This window comes from Mya arenaria, chromosome 13 (assembly GCF_026914265.1).
Source record: "Mya arenaria isolate MELC-2E11 chromosome 13, ASM2691426v1".
Lineage (NCBI taxonomy): Eukaryota > Metazoa > Mollusca > Bivalvia > Myida > Myidae > Mya > Mya arenaria.
This window is the reverse complement of record NC_069134.1, coordinates 50,289,065-50,311,962: the sequence shown is the minus strand read 5'-3', so window position 1 is coordinate 50,311,962 and position 22,898 is coordinate 50,289,065. Positions and strand designations below refer to the sequence as shown.

The window sequence follows — 22,898 nt, the reverse complement described above, 5'->3', positions numbered from 1 at the left end:
TACCATACTCAATGCGCATAAAATCTTTGAAGTGTCTATACACACGTACAAGGTCTTGATCGGAGTTGAAAACGTTTATAGGTTGTTTTTATATTGACCTCAAAGTGTGAAATAGTACTACCCAACATGGCTTGAAAATATTTGAATATTCATTAATAACCGAATAGGTTTTGGTTAAGAAACATAGTATTGCTTTAGAATATGATTCGTTTAACTCAGACTTTTGAGAGATATGAGCAGGAATTTTGTGTACGGCACATTCAGGTTATCCATAATTCCGAAATAATTTATTGAATTCCCATTCATTAACATGTTCCCGAAACATTATTTACTCTTACACACACTGTCAAAACAGCTCTCAATTTGAGCATTGGGCAATACTTGATTAGCACATAGCTGTTTTTCTACATTTTGTACCATGTGCGTAAAAGTGAGCTACGATTTTCATATTGCGTGCAATTTGAGTCGTTGAAGTCTTGTGGAGTTTCCTTTAATAAGAGGTCACGGAGTATTGCTAGCAATACAAACGTCCTCTATCAGTTATGTTGCCATAGTAACAGTTTGAAATACTTATCCCTATCCTTCCCTATTCACTTGTCTCTAATGATTCATAAACCTAGCTTGCTTACGTCTTAAGTTATCGCAGGATTCTTTTTTTCGGAATGGCGGAGAGACATCATCAATCTTACTTTTCTAATTGCAAACACCAATTTTCACTGATGTAGTTTTGACACTGTTTGAGTTATGCGGGTAGCGCCTATAAGACATTAAGAGAGGAGTGCTCATAACTGCTCGAGTAGAGATCATTATGGCCTTAACGTTTGACCTGTTACAACAAAATAAATGAGGTTCATCTACTGAACATGCAACACGTGCACTCTAAGGATCAAAAATTTAACTAAAATGTTCAAATAATTGATCGGAGGCGAAAGCGGTCATAGTTTTTTATATTAAATGTCATGTATCTTCGAGTTTGAGTGTTTTTTTCTTCAATTTAGATAAATCCTCTTATTGAATTCTAGTTGATTTAACATTACATGATATGTGATTTAACATATACATTTTTACTATACATTGATTATCTGTTTGTTTTCTAAAAAGTTGTTATTCGGAATTTTCTTGTTTTCGTATGAAGAAAATGTGCTGAGGTTTTGGCATAGCATTAGTGTCATCATTCATCATTCTTGATTTAAAATTGAACATCCAAAAATATAATAAAAACATAGTCAAGCAAAGTATTCAAAGATACACATAGTAATTGCTAATTAGACACTTAACGTGATACCAAAAAGCTACACCAAGCAAAAATAGCTTAGTAGAAAGGGTTGGGACTACCGCATTGGAATAGTTAGCAAAACATATCACTGGGTATTAAAACTAGTTAAATAAATATACCGAATAGAATGGTCCATAACTCTGACTAATAGTTATTCTTGGCAAATCTTCAAAGTCAAGCATTGGGCTTAAATATAAAGGTTGTAAAGTCTCCTTTGCTACTCAACCTACTAAGAAGTTCTTTGCAAAGTCATAAAAATGGGAGCAAGACCTCATTTATAAGTCATATTACATAGGATTGCGCACATATGGCTCAGTTCTTGTTTTATATTTTAAACAAAATTTAGGATAATGTTGATCTTAATAAAACTGAACGATACTGGAATAAAAAGCTGTTTGCTTTTGTTGGAGTCAGACATTTAAATATTTAATTATGTGTGAAAAATGAACAAAAGGCTTCCAACAATGATAAATTATAAAACAAAATAGGTCACTTGTTAAGGATTATTGAAAAATGTAACAAGGTCTGGCATACATGGCTGAAATGTTTAAGTATCCTGACTAAACATGACATGTTTAAGGTTCCTTTTTCCAAAAAAGCTCAATTGAGATTGATCAGTAACTGTTTTGTGTCTGTTTATAAAGAAGGACAAATGCTTAAAAGGCATTAGGACACAGCCTATATAGGAGGAAAAGTGAGATCTATGCGACGATGATGGTTAGTGTGCAGCCCGAACCCTTAAGTACTGAAACAAAAGCATGCATGTCAATCACCTGATAAAGCTGACTGGGCTTCTAGCTAGCTCACACCAACCTCCACAAACCAAAAGGTTCTGTACAATGCAAGCAGTGCTTTAGACAATTTGAAGTATAAATAGTTTTAATGGTAAGGAAAGCTGAGAAATTTGACTAGAAACTAACCTTTCGAAGGTTATTACTACTCGATTGAGAAAATGCTGACAATTAGTCCATACATGCATAAAGTCCGATATATTGTTTCATGCAAGCCATGGACTATATTGATTTCGATTACTGTCATGTTCATTTTCTGTGTGCTTATGATTTTTCTAGTGGAAACAGTGAGCTTCAGGTATATGAAAAACATCTAAATATTCATACTTTTGGCTTGTTACAGTAACTACCTAGTCATTGTTTGCAAATTCCACTTAATAAGTAACATAATAACTGGTAAACGTGATAAGATTCAAGAAGCGGATACTCGTATCCTGAAGAATGAATAGCGCTTCCAGGCTAATCAGTGGTTAATTCCGACCAAATCTGAAGGTCTCCAGCCGGCCAATGTGGACAGGATCTACGAGGCCTATGATCCAGGCCTGCCCAAGACTCGGCAAGAGTTCAGCGAGGAAGTAAGGTGGTAGAATCTGCGATGGCAGCTGCATGCTGGAAAGCTTTCGACACTGCTGGTGACACACAACAAGACAACTGAGGCAGCTTATCCGCGCATATACATTACACTGCAGACACTGCTGACCATGTCTGCCACATCCACCTTATGTGAGCCTTCCTTCAGTTATATGAGGCGTATCAAGACATACCTTCGTTCTTCAATGACCGGCGAGAGGTTATCCTCACTTGGCGTCCTCCATATTAAACGCGATGTTGAGATAGACATAAATATAATCATAAACACATTTGCTTCAGTCAATTGCAGGAACTTCGACTTTATTCGAAGACCCTCGATATATTATCATAAACAAAACCAAATAGAGACGCTTATTTAACCATAACATAGTATTTTCTATTTTGAAGCCTCTTTGACAAGTTCGTATCAAATCTTTGTTTTTCAGTTCTGTTACTCTACATCATACGTAAGACAAAAATAAATTTTAGTCAAGTGAATTACTAGTATGAAGCTATTTTTGATGACCAAATACGCGCCATGGCATATATACGCCAAATCGCACCATATTGGATCTGTAGTTTAAAATAAATCCCGGGGGAGCTCCCCCGAACCCCCTACCAAGTGGGCCTATACTTCGTAATAGGCCCAGCTACGCCCCTGATGTTATCCTCAGAGTAGTATACCATTTCAAATCGATTCACCTTTCTCATTCACGGGATCTCATTACCTAAGACGGCTCAAGAACATACAAGGTAACCATGAATTTTCTTTTAGTATTACTTTAAATTTTACAACATTTATACATGTATACAAGTAATAAATGTTTTATATTCTATTACTTAAAGTTCTCAAGATATACTGATGTTAAGTTCAATGTATGCTAAAAGCAATGATAAACATTAGCTTACAAGGTCTAATAGAAGATATTTCGAAATAGATCAATTCGCTTCAATAGAGTCCACCAAACAATTACAAGTTTTACAATTTGTTTTTTATATTTGTATTTGAAACTTCCAACTATCGAAGGTATTGATTTAGATTTATTGTTTAAAATATTCTTTTTTAAAATCTCATGCGAGTTTTTAAAAACAAATTAATATATTCTTACAAAGTTGAATTTTCATAATGTCAGCGCTGTCTTATTTCATGCATAAATCTTCTTCGACTTCTTATTTTTATTACCATCTTAATAAGAGTAATGTACTAAAGTATAATAAGATCAACATTGTCTTGCTTTACACTTGCTGTGATTTTTAAAGATCAATTGAAAATGTTTAAAAGAATGTTCGGAAGGTGCCCTTGTCATTTTGACTTTTGATCATGGTTTCAATGTATTAACCGGTTTGAATAATGGATACAGTGATGCAAAGATTATATATGTTACGTATTTTTGGTAAATAAATAGTATGTAGCTATAATTTAATATTTTTATATCGTAACAGACAAACATTGCTTCTAAAACAACATTATGTTTGCCTTGATAATACACATTTTATGACTGTGGTTACTAGAAAATGGAGGTCACTTGAAAGAAACATAGCTTGAGACATCTGATGTTGACACAATCTGCTGTCAACCCTGCTACCAGGATTGGGAAACCTCTCCTCCTGATGCATACTATATTGTTTGTAAATAGTTTATGCTCCATCTGCGAAAGTTTAGACAAGAAATCGAAAATAACATGATCCCATGCCTTCTCTGCCTTAAAATTAAACATTTTACATACTAGACATGACGGTTCCCGGAAAGAAACTACAGCTGGAGACATCTGCTGTTGACAAAACCTACTGTCAACCCTGCTCCAAGGATGGAGACACCCTACCTGCCGAGGCGTACTGTGCTGTATGTAAAGGGTTCCTCTGCTCAGAGTGTGCAAGTGTACACAGCCAACTGAAAATAACTAGATGACATTTTCTTCTTGACAAATCAAATTTGCCACCCTCAACAAGGGAGACCAAGATGAAAACGAGTGCACAGAGCCTTGTGAGATCCATCCCAAAGAGTTTATCAAATACTTCTGCCAAACGCATCAAAAAATGAACTGTGGACACTGTGTAGTGCAGAGCCATCGATCCTGCCATGTTGATGTTATATCAGAAACATCCAAGGCCTTCAAGGGTGGTCCAGAGTATGGAAACATCGATAAAGCAATTACTAGATTATTTAAAGACATTGATGATTGTGCAGAATTGAGAAGAATATGAAGTTAATGGCAAAGATGGGTGAAAGTGAGATTTCTAAATTGAAAAGATGTTGCGATGAGGTCAACAAGTACTTCAACGAAAGAGAAAAATCACTCATGCTGATCATAGAAAAGTTGAAAAATATTGATGAAGCAATGCTCGACAACCTGAGGCCAAAATGTGATAACCTTAAGGTTAAGGTAGTAGAAATCAAGAATAACATTGCAACACATGAAAACAACAACGTCCAGTTGTTTATTGAGGTGAAACGGGCTAAAAAAATCCTTGAGGTATTACAGACCGCTCGTGCTAACATATGCATTCATCAATACATATTCAAAAAGGACTCGGCCTTGGTCGTGTGGAGGAAGTAGTCATTGATGCTCAAAATACACCAAGTAAAAATGAGTATTTTGCCTCTAAAATTAATGTATTATATATTTATTAACTCAATACGCGAATAGCACCAGTTTGTCGACACTTATGATGTACCGTTTTGAAAGATAAAGGTGATGTTTTAACTCCTAATATCAAAATTCTTTAGAACCTATACATGAATAAATTTGCCAGATGACAGCATTGGACATCCACATTCTTTATATCAAGAGAAAAACGCTGGCAAAATCATGGAAACAGGACAATCCACCATTATCCAAGCTGAGAGGGACAAATTACTTTTTACAGGTGGTTTACGACTTTCCCTATACATGTGTCTATTTATATTAGGGATGGCAACGAGTACCCGAGTACTCGATCGAACGTCCGAGTACTCGAGTACCAAATCACTACTCGAGTACTCGGAAAAAATCTATAAAAATCACAAAATACACAATTTACAGACGAAGGAACAGATCTGGTTAGTTGCCAAGAGGACAATTTACGGTCCCTCTAATCCCCGCTGTGTACACAATTGACCCTAATAAATAAGTTGAGAGTTGCAAACTGTCAGCAAAGGGCCCCTATTTCCAATTATCACTGATGTCAATTAGCGAAGTTTTGATAGCGGAACTATCACCTACACAATTCTATTGTTTACCATTTAGAGTCCTTTCACCAAACAATGTACGCTAACGAGCGAACAAGTAGCGACCGTTACGAGGATTGATATTATTAATGGGCGTATTTTAACTATTTTTGCAATGATTATCACTATTGATTGGTTGGTATCTTAAATCAAGAATTATGAATATTAATGAGGTAAACAACAATAATACAGTACGAAGTAATTCGTTCTTTATTTTTTATGTAAGCTATTAATTTTCGTTTATTGTAATTATGATTGATGTTCATTATAAATCTCGGCTATCTAGACGCTCGAATAAAATCCGGGTTTAACTTTCCAGCTTTATTGTAGATAATTTGCCGTGCATACTTTATGTAAAATCATTAATATGAAATGAAAAAAGACAATATTAAAAGCATGAAACAGCATTTGTTTCCCTTTTATTTAATTTCCTGTTAAAGTAAATAATGAAAGTCTAATTTAAAGATGAAAATGACCAATAATACGACCAATAATACGACCAACGCGCATTATATACGCCATGAACGATACATGTGTACACGATCTTGTCTTTCACCAAAACAAATTCTTTTCCGAGTAATCGAGTACCCGAGTACTCGATCGAAATATTGTCCGAGTACTCGAGTACCAATTTTACTACTCGTTGCCATCCCTAATATATATATATATATATATATATATATATATATATATATATATATATAAATGTTTCAAAACATATAATGTACTACTGAAATAGAGAATCTTTGTTGATTACAGTGTAAGATCATATTTTAATTCATAATTGTCATAGAAGAGCATAATTGTTGACACTTTTAAGGTGTTACCTTGTGGGTACAATATGTTTCAAATTTCAATTTTAGAGTATTCTAATACGAAACATCTAAATTATCTTTAACAGAAAAGGTACAATCTGATTACAATTAAATTAATCTTATTGGCAGGCAAGTGCGTTAGACTTCAACATTTTTTATTAAACTTTAGTACCTATTTTGTTAAATGGATGTGAAGTATGCGGCTATGGGGATTTAAGCATGATTGAGAAAACAAATATGCTTTTATGAAACACATATTAAATGAAAAGAACAGATCTCCGCATGACATTCTTTATGGTGACCGGGATTGTTTCCCCTTAACATTGTGGTCTAGAATAGTATGATCTCGTTTTGGAACATATTAATTGGAAAATTAGTTAACGTATCCTCTATTTTGTAAAAGGTGTTTTGAATGAGTCCATTCATATTAACACAATAAACGGTTTGTTACCAAATGTTAAAACTATTCCTATATGTGGTTTTAGTTACGTACGGTTTAATCAAAATTTTACAGGCTCTACAAGTGCCTTAGCCAACCATGTTGAAAAGTCACTTAAAGCTAACTAAAAATATTTACAGACATGGTCTAACAACGCTAACAATTCTGCTTAATGTACAACTACAGAATTTACAAAACAGAACATTGGCTAGAAAATTTCTTTTGTACTTTACCTGATATACATGTTCAATCGCCTTTGACTCTGTTATAATCATATGCTTGTCGAAAACGGTCGACGGATAAGTATCGACCGTCAATGTTGAAAATGTAGCATATTCAACCTCAACGATATTGGTGATGAACTTCACTATACATTCAAATAGTCCAACTTTAATACTGAGTGAAAACGATTGTTGCATTTTATAATAATACTAGCTGTCAATATAATTTCCTTCAAATCATTATATTAGAAAATGATGTCGAAAAACATCAATTGTATTGACAATTTCAGAACATCCACCTAGCAACCCACAACTTTTCCAAACTCTAGTATGTATTTATGCTAAACCTAGATTATTAACCTCGTATACATACTTTCCCATTTATTATATTATTATATTTTGTATGTGTAATACGATCTGTTATTAAGAAAGTTTTATAATAATCTTGTCATACAAACAAGATTTGACTTTGCAATTTGGTTCAATTATATGGCTGTGTATTTCATACACATACTCTGTAAATATTTGTACCTCATATCATGTTGTGAAGATACAGCTGTACTGCTTAACATAGACGTCCTCAGCCGAGTGCCCATCTGTCACTAGGTGTTTCGCCCCTTATCTCGGTACACCCTCTAGATGGCGGGGCAGGTAGTGGTAATCAGTCACTACCTCGTCTATGTTGGCTTCAAAGTCGGTTCGCTGCGTCGTAGCCAGAGCCAACTGGACGCCCTCTCTGCAGCTCTCCTAAGAGCGTGGATGGCAGTCTTCCTGACTCGTCCCTTGATGCCCACAGCTCCCAGCATTTTCCACACTGACTGTATTGGAAAGCCTCTGCATCCAACTTCCACTGGGAAGAGCCACGTCTTCCAACCCCTCTCTCTATATGTGTCTACCAGGTCGTGGTATTTTCCCGTCTTCAGTTCATATGCCTCCTCACATCTCTCTTCCCAGGGTACTGTTAGCTCCACCAGTACAACCAGCTTTGGAGACCTGGACCAAAGTACTATGTCTGGCCGAAGGTTGGTATGGGCCACTTCCTCTGGAAACTTCAACTTTTTCCCCAGGTCTACCAACATGTCCCAGTTTTGCGATTCTTGTAGTATGCCGCTAAACACTGTTGTTGTCAGCTTCTTCTCCCCTTGTCTCACAAAGCTGATTAACTGGGGGCCTGTCTGCTTCAAAGGTATCTATTTTCTCCTCTCATTTTCTAAGACATATGCCATCTCTCTTAGAACCTGGTCATGTCGCCAGGTATACCGCCCTTGCGCCAAAGCTGTTGGGCAAGAAGATAGTATATGGCGCAGCGAACCGGAATTCTCACACGGAAAGCAGGAAGGGTCTTCTAATAACTTCCACTGCTTCAAATTGATTGGAGTGGGTAACATGTCATACACCGATCGGAGAAGGAAACTCAGTTGAAGTGGCTCATACCTCCATAGCTCCTGCCATATGATTTTCCTCTCAGGTAAGTTCCACTTCGTCCAAATCCCCTGGGGTCCAAGTTGTACATGTATTTTGTGAAGAGAGTAAAATATAACTCTGAAAACTGTTAAGCTTGAGTAGCCATTTTATATAAAAGTCATTATCACACTATAAAGAACTATTTGTGATTATTTCTAAAGAATGAGTAATTGTTTAAGTAGTGAAGTGTCAGTACTGTGTTCAGTAAACGTGTTTGCGGCAAACGTTTGCTGTTTTGTTCCCTGGTTAGGGTTTAATGTGCTGCGTTGCAGCAGGGATACAAAACAAAACAGTTTGCTTACGTTTGGCGAACGCTCGCCATTCTGGATGCACTACAGAATTAAATGAATAGTTTTAAACGTATTACATGATATAGAATAGTTAAATTTTCATTGTACCCAAGTGGGAAACGTTATTGTTGCTGGGGACATAAATAGTCAGTTTCTACAAGTGGCAAAGCAAGACTTCTCACAAATATCATAATTATAAACAATTAATTGTCAGCGCAACAGTTCTCTTATCAAGTCAATTTCAACATAAATGAAGAAAAATAAGTATAACTGATGGTGAGAAAAGCGGAAAGGGTCCGTCGTTGCCTGGGTATTCGCGGTGAATAAAGTCAAACAAAATGGGTCAACGAAAGATTTTTCACAGTAAGTACAATACTGCATTAAATAGGAGTTCGATAACAATTATAATTGCTAGCTATATTTATTATAAAAAACCCATACTTGACTATATTGACTTGCAAGTCCAAAAGTTGTCATTCATAACAACGCAATGTCATCGACATAAACGTCAAATAGTGTTATAACCATGCTTGCTTTAACCACCAGCCATGACTTTGACCGTTGTAAACCATAATGGGTCCATGCGAGATTTTTGACAATGAGAAGTACCATTGTGCTTTTAAAAGGAGAATAATAAATTCTTAATGCATGTGTATATTCACTGTTGTAAGACACATAGAGCCAACAGTTCAAAAAGTGTTAACGTCATCGTTGTTAAATTTCAAAATTGTTACTGCTCTGGCAATTTAATGGATATGCTTCTTATTTGAGGTATTTTTAGCAAGATTTGAGAATCATGATTATGTTGTAAAATTACAAGCACATCATCAAATATTCCACGTTAAAAGCTAACAACGATGTTGGTAATCATGTTGTTAACTTAATGGAGTTCTTGACAATCGGTCAAAGAATCCGACAGGTATGTTGTTGTTGCTTGCTGCAGTCCTTCACCACAACAGCGCAACGTCATGGACACAAGGATTAAATAGTGTTAAAACGATGTTATATTGGTTTTCTGTGACCTCCAAGCATGACTTGACCTTTGAGAAATTGGCGAGTTGTTGTTTTGTTTTATGACACATTTTGTTAGTGATTTGTTCTTCAATCATGACTTTGTTTACTATTGAAATTACACCAAGATAATGATAAAGATAAAATGGGTGAAGAAACAAACAGTTTTCAGTTCGGGTATATAATAATGGCTTGTTCTCTCGAATAAAACGAACTTTATTCTACATTGGTAGAGTCATAAAATGGAAAAAAACTCTTGTTTAAACTATTTTGTAATCGTGACATGGTTTCCTATCAGAGAAATTTAACATTTGGAATTCATTTAACTTCCTCTTTCACTGGATCTCATTGCTTTAGACGATGCAGAACAGAAAAAGGTAACCTTAAAACATTTTTAGCATGCGTTTTAATTTAACAACATTTATTCCAATCGTAACAACTCGGCCATCTCCGGCAAGCTTCGAGATAGACCTCGTAAATAGAAATAAGGATATACGAAAGTGCGATGCGGCCGCCGGCGATTAACACCGTTTTCAATCTGCGTAAAGAAGGCCCATTGTAACAATAAGGAAATGGATTGTGTTAAATGTGCTTGTTTAAGAGAAAAAAATTATTGTAACATCAAAGAATGCTTGTTTTTGAATATTTAGATGTTTTATTATATTTGAAGCACTCCGTTTACTCTAGAAAAATATTGAGCACACAGAAAATGTACTTGACAGTAATTGAAATGATGATAGTGTCCATGGCATGCATGAATCATTACATCGGATTAAATGCATGCATGGACTAAATGTCAGCATTTTCTCAACAGTCGAACGATTACCCTTGTGTACCATTGTGCTTTTAATAGGAGAATAATAAATTCTTATTGCATGTGTATATTCACTGTTGTAAGACACATAGAGCCAACAGTTCAAAAAAGTGTTAACGTCATCGTTGTTAAATTTCAAAATTGTTACTGCTCTGGCAATTTAATGGATATGCTTCTTATTTGAGGTATTTCTAGCAAGATTTGAGAATCATGATTATGTTGTACTTGTTTATATTTAAACATACAAGCACATCATCAAATATTCCACGTTACAAGCTAACAACGATGTTGGTAATCATGTTGTAAACGTAATGGAGTTCTTGACAATCGGCCAAAGATTCCGACAGGTATGTTGTTTTATGTCGATTAACCTATGAAATGTAAGTTTTAAGTCAAACTTTGCTTGTCTTATTATTTACACATAATTCAGCTTTCCTTGCCATTAAAACAACATTACTATTCTGTTAAATCATTTATTGCATTGTGCAGAGTTTTGTTGGTTGTGGTAGGGTGGTTGTGAGCTTGGCACCCAGTCAGCTTTATCAGTTGATAGCCATGCATGCATTTACTTCAGCATTATTGGGTTTGGGCTGCAAAATTAATGTGGTTTTTTTGTGTGTAAACTGTTCCGTGGGGTTGGGTGGGGCGGTGAGTAGTCACCCAGTTAGTTTTTTTCTTAATTACAGGTATCATACAACGTTCATGGGATTGCGGCCATAATGTTTAGTAAGTTAAGTTGGCAGAACTTGTCTTCAAATAGTATTTGTTTACGACAGATCATGCTTCACTTTATCTTCTAGGCTGTGGATAAACCCACTCATTAAAATTTTCCATACACATTATATTTGTCTTAATCAAGAATTATTAGTCTTAATATCTTTGAGTAAATTGTCATTTTTTATTAAAAACAACACCAAAACAGTAACTGATAAGATACTCAATTGAACTCTTATTTTAAATAAAAGCCTAAAACAAAATATTTAGCCAGGTTACTAAGCTTTCAGCAATGTATACCGGAACGTTTTTCAATAATACTTAACAAGATACCTATTTTGAATAATAAGCCTATTGATCACTGTTCACACATAATGACACTTTTTAATGCATGACTCCATAAAATGCAAACAAGTATAATTCCAGTCACTTTCAGTTTTGATCAACATGTCCCTTAATTTTATATTAAATATTAGTCCAGCAATAACAGAGGCACCTGTATGCAATCCAATGTTATATTGAGTATAATTTAGGTTTTGCTCCCATTTTTAAATTTCACTTCTGTGCTAAGCCCTTCTAAGTGGATTGAGTATTTTGGGAGACTTAACAATCTTTCTGGTTTACCCCTATTCATGGGCATAAGTATGCGTTAGAGTTATAGATCTTTCTATGCATTTAATTTGTCTAAATAAATTACCAGTCTCTTTGGCAAAACCTTGTGCCTCTGTCTCCTTAGTAGAAACTAGTACGGACATTCTTTTTCTGAGGTCATGAGAAAGTATCTTGGTGGGGCTTGAACCGACAACCTCGGATTTGAGGCAGAAACCTAGGCTGATCCTCTAGACTACTTTCACATTTTAATGAGCCCAATTTACAATATGGCATTTCCAAGGATGTGCCCTATTAAAGGATTTTCTGAAGTCTTTAAAATTGAACTGGACAAAATAGTTCTCCTTCATTTGGTCTGCCAATGCCATCTGTTTTTGTGTTTGTAGTTATCTTCCCTCCTTCATAGGAGAACCAATTTAAAAGTAGATAAATCCTTTACCATACAGTTGAATATATATATATATACACTTTCCGTTGTTAAAAAAGTTCCACAGTGATAAAATATGTGTCCAGATTAAAAGTAAGTTAACTCAAATACTCTGTGAAATGTATTTTTAAAAGTTAACTGCAAGAGGATTACCACTGAAAAGCACTACCAAGCATTTTTAAGGAGTCTAGCTCTATCTAGGTTGTTAAGTAAATATCCACCTTCGGATTGCTTTGCTTAAGTCATGGAAGGTTTAACTTACTTTTTGTATTTAATAATCACGGGCCAACGGTTGACTATTATCTGCATCTTCACATCAGTATGTAAGTCATCAAATATTTGAGATGAAAAGTTGTTCCACGGAACACGTTATTTCCATCTTCCACTTATTTTCCCTGCCAGGTTGGCTTTGCAGGTGTGTTACATGTTTTCCATGTATTGCAGCTCAGTACAATCGCATTTTTGATTACACTCCAGTGCCTGAAATGGAAAACATAAAATACAACAGAAATAATAGGAATGAGATTTTCAAATCAATTATTTTAAAAGCATGTACATGACATATGTAACCGGGGGTATAATATAACGCCTTTGTAGGTCTTGAATATATATTTATTGTAGATGTTGAAGATGAAGCCTGCAATATAAAAGATGATTCATCACCTTTTTGCAGTAGTATTTAATAATAACACAATAATTAATGATAATTACACAATATATGCATATATATAATGAATAAAAGTAAAACAATACACTCGATCTAATATGAAATAACAATCTAACCTACCGGCAGCAAAATACTCTTTTGCAAGAATATTAAACACTTTACGTAAACAATGAATAGTGGTCCGTTGGTTGCGGTGTTCAGTACAGGAATGAGTGACCGGGAAAGTTAGCACGGGTAAATTGATTAGTAAAAGCGCCCTCTATAAATCTATAAATAGGTAAATCACTCATACTGAACCAACTACTTTCATACGTCACAAACTTAAACATTTACATACACGTAACATACATAACAAGACACTGACAGAACATTAACTACGGGCAGAACATGATCGCGCTTTATTAATAAATATAATGAATTTATGAAATGATCAGGTTGTTACACATAGAAAAGTATTCACAAAATATTTAGTGCCACACCAGTTTAAACCTGCATCCTCACAGATAAACTGTTCCGACACCTTTTTTTATTTTTGTCTTTTAATGAGTCAACTGGCAGTTATTGTGCAAATGTCTAGAAACCAGTGATATTAGACTGCTGACATAATATCAGATAACAGTCTTTAATATTCAAGCTCGAAATTTGGTATAAATCCCTCAATTAAGTCATATAAGCCATTCTAAGGTCATGCATAATAGAACAGATTTCAATTGTTCGGAAAACTGACGAAAAAATATTTTTTTCTCTATTGCTTTAAGCCATATATTTGTGTACATTTAATTTAAATAATCACTACCCGAACTCGTTTGGTTTCAATTGAAAAGCTTTTGTAAAATGACCAAGAAGAACTGTCAATCTGTGAGAGAGCAGCTTTTAACTTTGGAACAAATTTAAGAATTGATGTAAAATGAAATTGTTACCATGTTGAAATTTCACTACAAAGTTGATATTTTAATACCGTCATTCTTTGTTGATTAATTGTACAAACATGCAGGTACATTTTGGCTGAAACCAGTAGGGTACTTGATTGTTGAATTTTTGTCCGAAATTTTGAAAATAGCGCAACCATTACCTCATCTGCCATTTTTATTAGAACAAGCCAGGAATTCAGAGCCGGACGCACCACTGGTACCATACTGCCCTCTGAAGATAACAATAAGATAAAATTTAAATGTCTGCAATTTATGGACACAGCAAAAGTGTCAGCATTTTTCAATGTTTCTGCATCACCACCATCGGTTGATATTATAGAATTTAACCTTGAAAGAAATGTGTGCTAGTTTATGTGTTCAAACACATTTTGCTAGACCACTAGCATGATGATCTTATTCATTTAGAGAGCTATATTAGTGAACAGGCATCCAATTTCGTCCCATTACATTTAGCTGATTGTTACCAACACTCACACTACAAAATTGATGAACAAATATATTTAAATATGTCACTGACAGTCAAAGATTATATTTGGAGAAGAGGTATGTTTAAGCACGGACATATAAACCAAACGTCCTTGGTTAAAGAAATGTAAATTTTAGTTATAAAAAGAAGTTTGTATATACAGTGAGTTAAAGCTGCAATCTCACAGATTTACCATTTTAACAACTTTTTTTATATCTTGTCTTGGAATGAGCATTTTTTTAAGTAAATATCTGCAAACCAATGATATAAGATTGCTGACAAAAAATCAAATCATAGATTTTTATATTTCCGTCTAAAAAATAATGTTTAATGGCTTAAACCTTTAACAACGGTTTAAGAAAAATGCATAAATCATCAAAAAAATAATAACTTAACTATAAAAATCTGCGACCTGAATTTTGTCAGCAGTCTTATATAACCGGTGTCCATGGATTTTCGCAAAAATTGGCTCGTTCAAAGACAAAAAATAAAAAAAAGTCGTCAAAACTTTCAATCTGTGAGAGTGCGGCTTTAAGAAAGTCTAACCTATTATCAATCTAAGTAAAGTTCAGATTCAGACTTATTTGTATTTCAAAGAAATCAAATAAAGTAATTGTGTTCTTAATTTTTGCCACTGATCACAGTTACTATCTCAGTCAATTGGAAGCAGACTTAACCCCACCCACTAAAAATAAATGACATTTTCACTTAGTTTCTCATGAGGGGACTTTTTACACCATTTTTATATTTTAATAAAATATATCATGTATAAAAATAACACTTACACACAAATAAGTGGTAATAGTTCGCCCCTCATTCTGTCTTTTGTCTATCATATCGCTTGGTTGTTTGAACATCTCCTTGGTCGGCCATGATGGACTATTTTCTAATAACCCGTATTATTTCCGAGGCCATATCTGCTTGATACTAGCCGAGGTGTTCCGATTGCATTTATTCATATATAATGTGTTCTGCTTATAAAATGCAATTAGGATGTTCGCACTTTAGGTTTCCGTTTCGTATTTTAGTGCACCATTACGTTTTTCTGTCTCAATGTTTGTAAAGTTGTGTCCCTTGATAGAAAGTTTGTCCTTTCACAAAGAATAACAACTATTGTATTGGGGTTCTTTTGGTCATTGAAATTCGTTTATACTGCTTCTCCCTCACGATGTAAGTGCATTTAATACGTCTTGTATTGATTTTTGTTCGTATACAGTACAGTATATTTTGTTATTTAATTTTCTTAAGATATAATAACTCAAAGTTAAACGTATGGTTAAGGGCCGGCAGCGATGCAAAAGTGGGCAGGGAAGGTCAAAAACTAAAACGTTAATAAAATACATGTTTTATTAAGTTTTGAAGAACGATTTTTTGGGGGGGAGGGAAACATTTATTCTTGGTGACATGTTTTGGGTACGTTAGGAGTTAAACAAACATTACAAAAAAATAGATTTTGGATAAAAAAAAATCAAATTATTACGAAAAGGTCTGTCGACATTAGTACTTCGTTTTTATGTCAACATGCCCATGACTACCTATTCAACAATTTCTTGAGAGACTTGATGATATATTGTCAAATAAGAAAGTAATTCAGAATAATAATGAAATTTCGTGGATGAAATTCATTTCCGGGTTACAAAAATGCACATATATCTTCTTTTTTTTAAATAGCTGCAAACAACACAAAGCCATAAGACATTATTAATTGGGCAGTTCCGATAAAGTTGACTCACAAACATATTCTTTTTGTATTTAGAGACATTTCCGGGAAAACCTGAATGCTTTTTTATTAGAAATCTGATAAAATATTATTTAGTAAAAAATGTTCAACTCCAAATTCAAGCATATAATGTTGCATCGGTTATATGAGTCATGCTTGTTAAATATTGAATAGTAGTATAACAATTTCTTGATTATTTTAAACTCTTATTAACCGGCGATGGATGAATCATTAGACATTAGAAAAAGTATTTTTTTCATGCAAACAGGTATACTTTTTCTATACAGTTACAGGTAAGAGCTTTTTTGGCGAAACTTCGGTTGAAGGTCCCAACCCCGAAAACCTAAAAAGTCATGTTATTATTATTATTTAGCGATGGGAGATTGGGTGTCTTCCCAAACATATTTTTGACTATTGGACAAATGACATGGTGCATTCCAGTCTTTTCTATTCATATTTTTCTCCGATATCGACATAAATATGTTCCCTTGGACAGGTTAAGGGGTTGGGCTGCGTCGGGGAGGCCCTTCCTAATACATCCTCGGGTAAAAATAGTATTTATTCAAATATAGAAATATTTTGTTCTAAGAACGATTTTTTTCAAACATCTATTCAATAAAATAAAGTTTGCATACACCCATTTTATAACTGATACCTACGTTTTACGTTATCAGTAACTTTATCAAGTGACATTGATTTGAACGTTAGTGGCTATGGACTAGATTATACTCGTTTGTCAGAAGAAATTCAGTGTTTTGAAAAAAGACAAATGCAGTTCGCCTCAATTTTTATTAAGTCAACATATTCTTGATTCTTATTAAACATAATTTTCAAGAACAATCGTAAAAATGTTTAATAAAATGGTTAAAAACTCAACTAGACTTATTTACAACAGTGATGAGAAGTTTATCTTTGCTGATGATAGCTTTGTATATATGTGTGTAAATAGTATGTAGCTTTTATTTAACATTGTAACATACAAACAATGCTACTGAAACAACACAATGTTTGCCTTTACATTACAAATTTTATAACTTTGGATACTAGACAATGGAAGTCCCCGGAAAGAAACTACAGCTACGAACATCTGCCGTTGACACAACCTACTGTCAGCCCTGCTCCCAAGATGGGGAAACCCTCGCTGCTGAGGCGTTCTGTACTGTCTGTAATGAGTTCCTTTGTTCAAACTGTGCAAGTGTACACAAGAAACTAAAAATGACTAGATCACATGCACTCCTTGACAAATCAAATATGCCTACTTCAATGAGCAGCCAAGACGATAACGATGAATACATTGAACCTTGTGAGATACATAAAAAAGAGTTCATCAAATACTTTTGCCCCACCCACCAGACCCTGAATTGCGGACACTGTGCAGTGCAGAACCATCGATCATGCCATGTTGATGTCATCTCAGATATATCCAAAGCCTTCAAGGATGGTCCAGAGTATAGCGACATCGATAACGCTATTGCTAAGTTATTTAAAGACATTGATAAGTGTGCGTCTGACGTTGAGAAGAACAAGACCTTAATAGCAGAGATGGGTGAAAGTGAGGTTTCTAAACTTAGAAGATGTCGAGATGAGGTCAATAAATACTTCGACGAAAGAGAAAATGCACTCCTGAAGATCATAGAACAGATGAAAAATATCGATAAAGCATTGCTGGACAACCTGAGGCCAAAATGTGATAACCTGAAGGCTAAGGTAAAAGAAATAAAGAATAACCTTAAAACACAAGAAAAAAACACCATCCAGTTGTTTATAGAGGCGAAACGGGCCAAACAACTTCTAGAAATAACACAGACCGCTCTTGCTGAAATCAACAGGCAGAATACCATTCATCAATACAGATTCAAAATCGATTCGGCCACAGAGAGGCTGATGGAATCCAATACCGGCCTTGGAGTTGTGGAGGAAGAAGTCATTGATACTCAAAATGCACTAGGTAAACATAAATATTTTACCAATGGAAATTATGTATTATAAGATTATTTTTTACCCAATGACCAAATACGTAATAACATCTGGTCATTTAGCAGCGTTTTCTTGAAAGGTAAAACTCATGTTCAAACTTGTGCCGTATACATTATTGTAAGTTTTTGTTCGTTTGTCATTTGGGTGTGATTTTCGTGGTATAATAAAAAGTTAACTTTACAGCTGCAATGCTTGTCCTTGTAGCTTTAATGAGATGGGTGATTATTATGTTCATATGTTTGTATACAATGGTTGATCTAGTAAAACGTGTACTCTTGCTATACGTTCTAATTTACAAGACGTATTCTAATGATATATGTTTAAAATATATTTTGAAATATTTTCTTCCGGAAGTAAAAGCAATTGCTAAGTTGTCTATTTTGAAGCAATTTGTTTAGTCAATGATGTAAATACAAAAAAAAACACAAGCTCGCAGCTTTTTTCCTAGAAATAGTATTTTCATCAAGAAACCATTATAATTAAGTTAGAAAATGCAACTATGATTATTCCAATTGTGTTCAAAAATATGATATTGAAATAAGGTGATAATGCTGCATATTCCAGATTGTTTGAGTAATTTAAATTGTACAACAACAGTACGGAACACAAATAGAACCTTTATGACGTAAACATCAGTTTTGGGGAGTTTTGAGGGTAAAGCTCTTTATTTTCTAAACTCAGAATTTAAGGTGTAAAGTAATGTGTGGTTGTGGTTGATTTAACTTCACTTTATTTTTATTTAGAATCTCAGCAAAAGTTGATTATAAAAAAAACACAATATTCACATATTTTATGAAGTTGTTTCTGTGTTGATGTGCCAAACGTCATATGATGCTTTGAGACACTCCGACAGCCGCCTACCCGCTGTAGTGTTAAGTTATTAATTTAGAAGAGGTACAGTGTGTTGAGCTAAAATTTCTCTAGCTATAAAAATAGCATTTTTTTAAGTGAGTCAGATTTAAATTTATATGTAAAAGGTCAGCGTTGTTCTGAATCCACCCACGTATGTACCTTTTTATGAAATGGGACATTATGGTATAAAAACGAAACTTCCGTTTATGTCACGAGGAACAACCTTTAAAAGCCAATTAAGAGTAAATGTTCATTTTAAGACTAATATTCTCCATTCAGCGTTTGTCCATCCTCGACCATGTGAATAAACAACATTCTACATGTATCTATTATATACTGCTAATGTACCAAATATTTTCAACCATTTGCCTCTTTAAGTGGAGAGCTGGATGTCGATTCCTTAGCATTGACATGCGTTTATCTTCCGGCAAGTAGTATTGACCTAAGTGATTTAACCAGTTATCTTTATAAAAAAAATAGTTTAACGTATTGCGTTTTCATCCTGAATGTCGTATTCGACTCTCGTGGATTTTGCAGATTTTTATTTCACTTGGCTAAAAATTGCCCCGTGAGATCCGAATCTGCAAAACCCTACTCGAGTCGAATACTAACTCCCAGATCAAAACACAGTACTAATAAGTTTAGTGTATCACGTTAAAGAAATGCAATAAATGCAATCAGGAAGACAGTTCTTTCGAATTCTTAAAATACATTCAAATTAGGAAAATAGCGTTCCCGGTTTTAAAATTATTATTTTTTTATAAAATTTGAAATGCATTCATTGATTTGATTACAGGGACGCAAATTTCATCGTTTGTCGATTTGACAAAACTGATGTTTATTCGCACTGCATCCATTCCGGTCAAGTTCACAATTGACACAAAGGTCTGCATCATCTCCAGCATGCTCCTCCTGCCGATTAACAGGCTTCTGCTAGCTGACTGGAACAACAAGACATTAAAGCTGGTTGACCTACAGACCAGCTCTATGGTGTCTCATGTCAGTATGCCAGGTCAGCCGTGGGGGATGTGTCTAATCCAAGGGGACAGGGTGGCTGTTACCATGTCACGTAGTGGTATTCAGTTTCTAGAGACTCAAGGACAACTTATTCTTAGTGACTCCATCCTGGTAGATGGTGACTGTCGAGGAATCGCCAACCATGACGGAAGTTTAATAGTGTCTTACTTCTTTGGAAAAGTAGAGATACTGGACATGAAAGGGGACGTTATCAGAAAGATCGAAAAAAATATAAAGGGCCAGCAAGTGTTCTTATGTCCTTTACACATAATAGTTGTGAAAGAAAGTCAGACTTCCTTCGCCTATGTATCAGACCCTCGCAATAACACCATTACAATGCTCGACATGGACCTAAACATACTCCAGACGTTTAGGGATTCTGCATGGAAACGACCAAGGGGCTTATCGGTGTTTGCGAACCAGCTGATTTTCTGCGGTGACGAAAGTAACAACATAATGAGAATGGATATGTCCAGTGGCAAGATGAGCCAGTTGCTTGGGGAAGATGACGGGATACAAGAGCCAGAATATTGCGTCTACAGTCCACACCAGAAAAAACTCTACGTTACCTGTAATAACCGTCAACATAACGACGAGAACAATTCAATAAAAGTGTACAATGCAATACAATAATAGCAGACAGAGTCAATAGTAACAAAATGCGACTTATATCTATAATCTTAGCCTTTCCTCCTTGAGCCATTACGCAAGGTCGTCACAAGGTTTCCGGCAGCCGAGAAAATCCCTACAGCTAAGTGACAATCTGGCCAATTATCACGCAACGTCCTGGACATACCAACATCATTGATGTATGAGTATTTTCTTTTAAAACAATAATAGCATGTGTTGTCATGAGCTTTTTACATAGACCACTCTACAAAAAACAACCATACTGTCAGTTAACCCAGAAACCCTAGATGTTGGCCAGGGTCTGCATGAAACAGAATCCAAAATAAATGTTCAGTGTTGTTACTCAATTGTTTTCTTTTTCTTTCAATAGCTTTAACTCGTTCACGGTTTTTGAAAATTATATACGATATAATCCAACAATAAAAGTGTTTCAAGATGTTATACTTTCCGTCCGTTATAACGGTAAGACATCTCCCTGATCATGCCTTGCGGAAAGGATAGCATCTGCGTATTGGTACGGTAAACCTAAATGCTTAGTACAGATTGTGATCCAAGATTCTCTCTCCGAATTTAAGAGCGAGAATGCTACTTCAGATCGCACATTATTTATAGTTGTAATACTCTAAATTCAGTCCAAAATCTGCACTCAGAAAAAAGAAAATCATCAATATCTCAGAGATGAAATATATTTTGCTAGACCAGAACTAAGCCGTCTTACGGCCTTATGCAACGTAGATTCCTTGAAAACATTATGGTGCTAAACTTCAATGTCAGTGATTTTTCTTAAGAAAACTCGACATAATTTTTTTAATCAATAAAATGTATATAAATTATGTTGTCATATGCGTGAAATACACTAGAAATTTTATGTTTTTTCAATCTGAAATGTTGCTTGCCAAAATAGAGATGTATGTGGAAATTTATTAGTAGTATAAAAAATTAAAGTTCAGATAAATAACCTTCTTATTTTATCTAATTGATGCTATAAAATATATTTTTCTTAATTTCCATTGACAAGTAAAACGTTCTGGCTGAGATGCGCAATATTTCTATGAAAACGTAATTGTGTATCGCTGATCTCGAAGTGTAAAATATCCACGACAGATCTTTTAAAATAGATTGACATTTCGTCAAATTTGAAAAGTTATGGCTGCGAAGTAAAGAATTTGTTTCGTTCAACTTTAACCTTTTAGATATGCGCAGGAATGTTAAGTGTTACACACTATGGGGGTCATCTACTGAACATGTGCATAGGAAGATCAAAGACCTTACACTTAATATTTCACAACTTATAGATCGGATCCAAATATATGATGCCGAAAACAAGTGGTGGCAGACAACGAATGAAGCAATCCAGTGTCTTCCGTGCTGCATAGGCGACACGAAGAGGGATATATTTACTTTTTTGTTTCAAAAGTAAACACACTTTTATCCAACAGAACAGACAATAAAAAGTGTATTATCAAAAGGTTTTGTTTATTATGATCGGAAACCAAATTGATAGCAGACGGCCTGACTTTGTTCACCTCCTCACAATAACGTTTTTTTCAGGCGTACGAAAAGGTACATGACCTTATTTACCGCAGTTTAGTTTTTGGCATAAATAGTGGTCAATTATTAACTGTTTTATTACCTTTCAAAAAGTTGTCGGCATAACATGTGCCAATTCCAAAGGCCGAAGAAAGAATTCTTTAAAATCATTAAGGTTTCCCCATTTTGACATTATCTTGAAAAATCGTTTCCTTTCATCGATTTCCGCGATTGTTTCTTATTTATTTTTTTCAAATATCAATTATCAATGGTTTCAAATAACCCTATCGGCGTCCATTTATACATTGTTTGACTGGAAGACCTACAGTGTGACTATAAAAATTAAAATAACACCGACCAGGGTGAGAAATCAACGGCCATCTGGGTAATTTGTTTCGGTCCATTACAAAGTCATAATTTGGTGGTACAGGTATATTGCAGGACAACGTACTTCTGCG

At 34.7% G+C, this 22,898-nt stretch overlaps 2 protein-coding genes across 2 annotated transcripts; one reads left to right on the top strand and one right to left on the bottom strand.

Annotated features, from left to right (window-relative positions):
• Positions 1–7,997: 7,997 nt before the first annotated feature.
• Positions 7,998–8,399, bottom strand: LOC128215335 (uncharacterized). The gene has a single exon (XM_052922031.1). It carries the CDS (start codon positions 8,397–8,399, stop codon positions 7,998–8,000), a length of 402 nt encoding a protein of 133 aa, XP_052777991.1.
• Positions 8,400–15,786: 7,387 nt separating this feature from the next.
• On the top strand, positions 15,787–21,351 carry LOC128214306 (uncharacterized). The gene is made up of 3 exons (XM_052920700.1): positions 15,787–15,884; positions 17,482–18,382; positions 20,060–21,351. Exons 2-3 carry the CDS (start codon positions 17,485–17,487, stop codon positions 20,911–20,913), a joined length of 1,752 nt encoding a protein of 583 aa, XP_052776660.1. The 5' UTR covers positions 15,787–15,884; positions 17,482–17,484; the 3' UTR covers positions 20,914–21,351.
• The last annotated feature ends 1,547 nt before the right edge of the window (positions 21,352–22,898 follow it).